Source organism: Odontomachus brunneus, unplaced genomic scaffold, assembly GCF_010583005.1.
Source record: "Odontomachus brunneus isolate Ranch 3 - 2012 unplaced genomic scaffold, Obru_v1 Obru_scaffold_057, whole genome shotgun sequence".
NCBI classification, from domain to species: Eukaryota; Metazoa; Arthropoda; class Insecta; order Hymenoptera; family Formicidae; genus Odontomachus; species Odontomachus brunneus.
The window spans coordinates 1,395,567-1,404,697 of NW_022639507.1; the positions used below are offsets into that span (position 1 = coordinate 1,395,567).

The 9,131-nt window shown below is 34.3% G+C and overlaps 1 protein-coding gene across 2 annotated transcripts in view; it reads right to left on the bottom strand.

Moving 5' to 3' along the window:
• Positions 1 to 6,480, bottom strand: part of LOC116845706 (transmembrane protein 209) — a 9,475-nt gene extending 2,995 nt beyond the window's left edge. The window contains exons 1-6 of one of the 2 annotated variants that reach the window (XM_032818728.1): positions 6,286 to 6,480; positions 6,058 to 6,183; positions 5,679 to 5,977; positions 5,043 to 5,363; positions 4,833 to 4,966; positions 4,391 to 4,717 (exon numbers count right to left, since the gene is read on the bottom strand). In XM_032818728.1, coding sequence (XP_032674619.1) covers positions 4,391 to 4,717; positions 4,833 to 4,966; positions 5,043 to 5,363; positions 5,679 to 5,977; positions 6,058 to 6,183; positions 6,286 to 6,332 — 1,254 coding nt within the window. In that variant the 5' untranslated portion in view covers positions 6,333 to 6,480. Of the gene's footprint in view, positions 1 to 4,390; positions 4,718 to 4,832; positions 4,967 to 5,042; positions 5,364 to 5,669; positions 5,978 to 6,057; positions 6,184 to 6,285 lie in introns of both variants that reach the window. The other variant, XM_032818727.1, reaches the window with a different exon arrangement.
• Positions 6,481 to 9,131: the final 2,651 nt, after the last annotated feature.

Below are 9,131 nucleotides of genomic sequence, written 5' to 3' on the forward strand. Positions count from 1 at the left end.
ATATATATATATATATATATATATATATATATATATATATATATATATATATATATATATATATGTGTGTGTGTGTGTGTAAAAAACTCGCAAAATTGAAGAAAAAAAATATCGAATTCTTACTTTCTATCTGATGCATAGCTCTTTTACTTTAACTTCTTCAATATCTTTTAATTTTTGCTTTTATTTTACTTATTTTTTTCCTTTATTTTTACTTCTTTATTTTTTATATTTGAAACTTTCACGTAAAGAAATGCTTCCAAGTTGCGTGTTTTTTTGTTATTTCATTTCAGTTCATCAAGGAGAAGAGCAATCTAATACTGATTTAAGGAGGTCGTGTAACGGCTTGTTTTTTAAAGGTTTTTTTTGGGGAATTTTTTACAAAAAACTATTAAAGTTTTTTGTATCAAAATTCTTCCTACATATTCATTAACATTTTAAGAGTACTTTGTATTATAAAATTTTTGAATTTTTGTGTTATAAAAAAATGAAATATAACTACAGTATATGTATTCTAAGTTACACGTGAAAAGAAAAAGTTGTCGAACGATGATCATGATTGAACTGGTCCAAGTCATCTAAAAGAAAAAAAAAACAAAAAGGTTCTTAATTAAATAAACCATTGACTATATCGCAAGTAGCAGAATTAAAGAAAAAAATTGAAAATTACAAAAATGGTGCTATCTTAAAAATTAAAACTTTCAATTTTCATTAATTTTTTTATCTTTAAACGTCTCTAAAATTGATAAAAAATCTTTAAACGATTGTGATAGGGACAATAGCTACGTATATGCTAAATATGTGAAATTAAGGATTAATTGGTTGAGTCAATCTTGAGATATCATGGGCAGTTTGAAAAATATAGTTTTGAGAAAAACGCGTTTAAAGTTTTGAGCACAGTTTACATAGAGAAAATTATACAGAGTGGCTTACCATTTAATCACTCCAGTACCATAAAAGAGGCTTTCCTCTTATTCATAGAAGTTCTGTAAAGCAAATCTTTCTTTTCGGCGATCGATTCTGGTTTGTTTTGCGTAGTCACTCAAGCGTCTCTCCGAACGTTTAATGCGGATGTTGTTGACGTACATTTCCGCTTAATTTCCAATAACGACTCTTATTGTTGATATTAATTTCAAAATTGGTAAGAAGCCTTTGTTAAATATTTTTACTGCCAAAAAATGGCGATTTCGATGACTTTTGGCCCAGAATGAATATGTTTTGGAACAAAAGTCCAAACCAATAAATTTAGAGATTCGTTATTATCTTGAGTCTCTGCTCCTAAACATCTCTCTAATAAAATCAGTTGAAGATCAATCTTCATAAATAGGTTTCAGAACCTCAAGCACTTTGTCATTAAGAGGTAGTTTTTCATGTCCGAAATTGTTAAATGTATCTGCAGCTTCAGCTGTACGTTATTTACACCAACTATTTTCGCCTGGAGGACAGAAGTGGTGTTGCGGCTTTTTATCCGATGAATTTTTACGGCAGTAAGTGGCCCATATTTCTTTTCTCATTTGTTCAATAGAATCAGGATGTTGTCGAATAACTAGGCTATAGTATTTTATGAGTCCACCTATGACTTTATCTGTTAATTTGTCAGTGCCTTTGCCGCCGATATCTTTATGCGTTTTTTTTTTGCGTTTGGAAATCTTGTGCTCATTCTTTTTTCAACGTAACTGACATATACTTTTTTTTCACAAAAATTTTATCGTCGTATGGATTTATATCTAAAATGTCTTTAAAGATTTTACTGTCGCCGTCTCCAATACGTGAGGTACAGAACTCCATGTTTTTCCTCAGATCTCAAAAACAACTCGATAATTGCATCGATCTCCATTTTATCTGCACTGCCATCGTGATTTATAAAGCATTTTTCTTTATAATCTTTATATTAATTTTTGTATTCTTCATCATCTCTCTTGTTTTTATATAAATTACACGATTGACAGAAACTACTTTTAACGACAGCATCAAGTACTTTCTTCGAATACTTTTTTATAAGAGTAGAAACGCCAAAGATAAAAAATCCTTTTTTCTTCCATGTTCCGTCGCTTGAAACCGTCAAGTCCTTTGCAATGTTTCCAGCTTCTTCGTTCAGTTCTTTCTCTTTTGAAACTGTTCTTTTTAAAACACAATCGTAAACCACAGATGCTACATCACATATATTTTGAAGACAGGCATAATATGTATTCACAGATATTCCATGTTACCAATATTCATCAAACCGCAAAATAAATTGAGGCCGTTTATGCCAATGTCCAAAAGTCGCGTAATAAATACAATGATTTTTGATGGTTGATTTCGTAGGTGTTCTTAATAAACGAAGAAGAATTAATTTGCACTTCGTTGCAGCGATTTTCATAATAATTTTAATTTTCATAATAATTTTAATTTTAAAACCCAAGTTGCGATTGTTCATCTTTTCAAATTTCACATCACTTTTGCACTCTTTGCGAATCACATACGAAACAATCGTCGAAAAAACAATGAAAAAATTAAAAATATAATAACCTAATTCTATCGACACAGGAAAGTCAAAGTCTATAGAATTTCGTAGTTTTCGCCGACGTGCTGGTGAATTCAATATTCTGCTGAACGATATGCTGATTACTGCGAAAAATTCGTTTTCTCTTGATAGGTGTGATTTGACCTTTTCTATTCATTTTCACTAATTGTTTAAATGGATAAACTTGAAATTACGTCAAGAATGTTTGAAATAAATACAATACTCTGCGCATTAACATTTGCTCTAGTCGGCGTTTGAAACTGTACTAAACTACAAATCAAGAGAGTAAATGTTTCTGACAAGGTCGAAGTCGGCCCCTTACGTATTCGAACTCCTTCCCAAGTCTGCAAAGAGTAATCTTAGAATAACGGCGCACTTTTGTGTCTGCAAAGTTGGCACCTCAACTTTTGGCACCGCAAGTTTTGAGGCAAGTTCACCCGCAATAGTTCTACAGTTTCTGATAAGTCAGATATCATAAGTCAGATAATTCTGATATCAATAGTTCAGTTCATTTAAGGCAAAAAATCGATTTTTGAAAAAATGCGGTGCCAACTTCTCGTGGCACCTCAATTTCTAAAAAACGCTGTTCCAACGATGGTACTTTATAGCTCTTGAAGAGTTCTATAGTTCTTGATATATTGCAATGAGAGTTCCGGCCCCTAATTATTTTTTTTTAATTTTGAAAAGTTAGAGCCAGCACCGCACTACAAGAGTAAAGTATCAGTTCGCACACAGTTCCAACCGGTCTTTTCATATTTCCCTATAGTTTTATCATAGTTCCAAAGCATTGGATAGGTCCCGTCGAAGGAACTGGCCCGCAACTATTTTTTTTAATTTTTAAAAGTTGCAACCAACACAGCACCACAAGAGTAAAGTATCAGTTCACACGCAGTTCCAGCCGGCTTTTTTACATTTTCCTATAGTTCTACAATAGTTCCAAAGCTTTGGGTAGGTCCTGTCGAAGGATCTGGTCCAAAAAAAAAATAGTTGGAGGCCAGTTCCTTCGTTGAGACCGACTGGAATTGCGAATTGATATTTTACTCTTGTGGTGCGGTGCTGGTTTCAACATATAAAAATTAAAAAAAAAATAGTTGCGGACTAGTTCTTTCGACGAGACCTACCCGATGCTTTGGAACTATTGTAGAACTATAGGAAAATGTGGAAAAGCCGGCTGGAACTGCGTGCGAACTGATACTTTACTCTTGTGGTGCGGTGCTAGCTCTAACTTTTAAAAATAAAAAAAAAATAATTAGGGGCTCGTTGCAATATATCAAGAACTGTAGAACTCTTCAAGAACTATGAAGTATCATCGATGAAACGGCATTTTTTGGAATTTGAGGTGTTACATGAAATTGGCACCGCATTTTTCAAAAATCGATTTTTTGCCTTAAATGAACGGAACTATTGATATGATCTATCAGGAACTGTAGAATTATTGCGGGTGCAAATGGAACTTGCCTCAAAACTTGCGGTGCCAAAAGTTGAGGTGCCAACTTCGCAGACACTTTACTTTTACTCGAAATCTACTTGCAGCATAAAATTGTTTCGCTCAGCAACGTTCAATAGCTCGGCGAACGCGTTGTAGACCAGCCTCTTCCAACCGAAAATATTGAGAAGTCAATGAAATCCTTTTGCACATATATTTTCTATATCATACAAAATATGCAAAAGTCTCAAAATCGATTTTTTGGACTCGTTACACGATAATGCCCCCTTAATGATATCAGTATCAGATTGCTCTTCTCTTCCTGATAACAGGAATTGAAATGTTCACGTTAGGAACGCTATAAAAACGTAGTTCCAACTGGTTTGACTGGAAGTCAAATCTAGTAACGTTTTTCTTTTTCTTTAATTTGGAGAACTTTTAATGTCCAATGTACTCACCGCAGAATCAGTCGGCAAACTAGAGTCCCATTCCTTGCCGTTATGAGAACCCCCTCCATTCCACTTAAATTCGCTCATACATCCTCCATTAGCAAGTGTCTTTATTCTTTTCACAAGATATTCTTGGTTGTTACAGAGTTCCAAGAAGGGAACTAACGTTGGCAGAGTAGGAATCGCGGAGACCAAGAACGGTGCTTGTGCGAGCTTCCTGAGTCTATCCAGTCCCACGTGTCCTGGTTGCGAGTCGCTTAGACCATGGCGTATTAATGCCACGCATATATTATCTATCTCCAAAGCTACACGTTCCACGATTGTTCTGCTAATCCACTAAAAACATTAGAATGCACAATATTTTTCATATGTACTTGTGGAAATTTAAAAATATCCAAAAATATATTTTATATTTAATATATTTTTTATATAATATGAAACATTATCTTACCATGCGAAGAAAGGCAATCCATTCGTCAACCTTTTTCTGATCAATTCTGTATTTTCTCCATACATTCATTGCACCAAATGTGCCTCTAGGAGAACTACCCTCTTCAGCACCAGGACTAGTTGCCTTTGTTTTATCTAAATTACCATATGTACATGATCATTATTAATGATAACATAAAATATTTTCAACATTAATAAGATTCAGTCTTACCTATAGTAGGTGCAAGTTGATAAGCACATCTTCTTAACAATGGTGATACTTCACCAGGTCTTCGAACAGCAGGATGAGACCAGAAGGAACTTAAAAGATTTGAAGGCTGATCGACATTTGTGGGCAGCATACATTTTCTTTGCTGTTCAACCTCTTCAAGGTAACTTTCCAGTTCACATTCATCTCGAATAAGGTCTTCATTTGTAAGACTACCATTCAAAGATATGCTCATAGATTTACTAAGTGATCCATTAGAGCTTACAGGTGATTTAGGAGATACAGGACTGTTGTACTTAAAAACTGATGACGTCGAGTAATCCTCTTAATAACAAAAATAATATAAAAATATATTTATATTTATTCTTTATATAAATATATAAAAACAATTATAATTGTAAATAACACACATGAAATTTCTCTCTCTCTCTATATATATGTACATATGTGTATATATATATACACACACACACACACATTATATATATATATATATATATATATACAGATATATATATAATCATATATAATTTGTAGATTTAAACATTATCTGTTATCTGTCATGAAGAATACAATCTATATTCTATGTGTAATAAAATTTAAGATATAACAAAATTGTTGAATAAATACTTTGCATACTAATTTCACTCAAAACTGAAGATGCAAGAGGTATTGTGCGTCTGAGATTTATACAGGATAAATTTAGCGAGGGACTTGTCTCTGAAGACTTCTGCTGCTGAACCACTTCATTTTTAAACAAGGGCTCATCCTCTGAAACTCCTAAAAGTCGCTTCTGTTTAGGTTTCAGTACAATTGGTTGCAATCTCATGGTGGCCCATATATATCTCATAATATGATAGAAAGCATTTATTGTAAGTATAGATGCTAAACACCACTCGAGCCAGTAAATTGGCTTGTATACAGTTCCATCACACATTCTGAAAACAAAATATCTAGCTGACAAATATTTTCACTATAAAGTTATCTTGTACTCTTTGAAGAAAATTTTGTGTCTTACACATCATACAACACAATACTCAGTAACAATATATTAACACAAAACCATGTAATACTATCACGAGCTTTGTTTTGTGTTAGCCTCAAATCCAAGAGCTGTTGCACCTGAGGCTTTGGTGTTAAAATTCTGCAAATAGAAAATACATTCACGCTTGTAATTAACACAATTTGTAGTTAACAAAACTTTCAAAAACACGTAACCCATATCTTATATTTTTAAAAATCTTACCTTGCATTGGGAGATATACATTTCATAGGAGAATAGAAACTGCTCATCTTGGAGAGAAACTACGCTATATAAATTAGTATTAATTAATAACACAGTTATTTTTTAAGTATAAAAAACACGGTCAATAATCACTTTCCCGCGGGCTGCAAAACGTGATTTCTAGTGAGTACGCTTAGAGACCAGTGTCACCAAATTGAGAACATTCAATGGATACATCCAGGGGTGCGTTCAGATTCTTCATCCGGTGCACACTATTACTAGAAACACTATAGTATATGTTACATATACTATAGCACTTCTAGTAATAGAACACACCCGGGTGTGAAATCTGAACGCAGCCCAGGGGGTCGATCATATATCTTTTCATCTAGGGCTGCGTTCAGATTCCACACCCGGGTGTATTCTATTACTACAAGTGCTATAGCATATATAACATATAGTGTATATATACTATATACTATAGTGCATATATACTATAGTGCATATATACTATAGTGTTTCTAATAATAGAGTGCACTCGGATGAAGAATCTGAACGCACCCTAGGACTATGTTCAGATTCCTCATCCGGGTGCACTCTATTACTAGAACACTATAATATATGTCATATATACTATAGAACTTCTAGTATTATAGCATGTTTGACTGGCTTTGGGTTAACCCACTCTAGGTTATTCAGCCTATTTATTGGTCGAACAAGTATTTATAAGCTTTATGATTGGCTAGCAGAGATTTATGACGTCATTAATCGTTCTCTGAGCGATTAACCCAGGGTCAGTCGAACACGCTGTTAGAGTGCATCTGGGTAGGGAATTTGAACGCACCCTAGGATGAATTCGTGAAAAAGTGAAAATTTTCACGTAAAACGAAAAAGTGAAAAAATGAAAACTTTCATGCAAATTGATATTTCCCTTGAAAAGTAATATCCATATTCATAATAAGTTAATCAATTACGATGGCTGCTGCATGGTGAATAATTAATGAGGAACAAAACGAAAGAAACGAGAATTTATGTATTATTGGCTCCTGCACACAGGATGCGGTAATGCTTGCCGCGCGGCAGAAGTCCGCGCGATAGCCAATCAATATGTTGTTTTCCCGTAAGAGCTAGAAGATTATTACGGAAAGCACCATATTGATTGGCTGTTACGCGAACTTTCGCTGCGCGGCAAGCATTACCGCCTCCTGTGTGCAGAAGCCATAAGAGCTTAGAAGATTATTACGGAAAGCAGCATATTGATTGGCTGTCGCACGAACTTTCGCCGCGCGGTAAGCATTATCGCGTCCTGTGTGTAGGAGCCATAAGGATGCGATTAGATATTACGCGTATGCGGTATGCGGTACGCGGAACGTGGTAAAGTAACTAAAAACTCCGGGCGGTGAGCCGCGTCTATTTTCTTCCTCCTGTTACATGGAGCAGAAACTTGCGCGGAAAAACGGCACGGGCTAGTGAAAAATTCTCATTTATTTTTATTATCTAAAAAGTATTAACTTATTTCTATGCACATTTTACCAATATTCTTATTTTTTCAACAAATGTACTTATTAATTGCATTTAAATCAATTAATTCCGTTTAAAAGTACATAGAAATGAAAATTTGTCACTAGCCCGTGCCGCTTTCGCGCAGTTTCTGCTCCATGAATAGTAGGAAGAAAACAGACGCGGCTCACCGCGCGCGGTTTCTAGTTACTTTACAGCGTTCTGTGTACCGTATACCGCGCTACATCTAATCGCACCCTAATTCAACTCGACTCAACTCTGGGTAGAGATCATGAATCTTTTCCCCTAGTGTGAACTCGTGAAAAGTGAAAATTTTGTAATGAACTCGTAAAAGATGAAAATCTTCACTAAACTCGTGAAAAATGAAAGATTTAACGTGAATTGTAAGTAAAACAAATAATACAATATACTCAAGACAATACCAATTTGCAATGGATATCTTTAGAATTTTTTCAGCATGTTTTTAAGACATAGTGACGTCTTTAGAACGTCCCTTGGAAGTCTGCTTGTCTGGGATTACTTTAGGATAAATTATTAAAAGATAAAATATTCTATTCATATTAAAATTATAAATCTGCAGAAAATATATATTTTATATAAAATAATGCATAAAATAAATGCAATAAATACATAAAATAAATTTACATTTTACTTACTGCATACAATTTATAATATATTACACTTTAACTTTCTGATGCATACGTATCTTAACTTTGCAAACTTCGTCGGTATGCTTTCACTGCCTATATGTCATCACGCTTCAATTGGCTTTCGTTGTTCATTTTTAATGGACGTAGGATTCTTATGTCAAATGCCAATTGTCGCATAACCATAAAAATTAAAGTCACTATAAGAAATTCTAATCACTTTGTACATAATATGCGAGTGTAGTATTATAGCTCCTGCACACAGGACGCGGTAATGCTTGCCGCGCGGCAGAAATCCGCGCAACAGCCAATCAATATGTTGTTTTTCCGTAAGAGCTAAAAGGTTATTACGGAAAGCAGCATATTGATTGGCTGTCGCACGAACTTCCGCTGCGCGGCAAGCATTAACGCGTCCTGTGAGCAAGAGCCATTAGGCTGATATTTCACGTGTCGTACGACAAGCTTTTTGGATACGTTCATTGGTTGACGAACAGAGACCTAGAAATACTCTATTCGCCAACCAATAAACGTATCCGAAAAGCTTGTCGTATGACACGTGAAATAGCATCCTTACATTATTTTTCACATTTAAACCACATGCTTAAAATTTTTCATGGAAACGAACTTGTTTATTTTCGAATCATTAACTTTCAAATGTTTTTAAAAGTGACTTATCAAAACATGCAATATATAAGGATA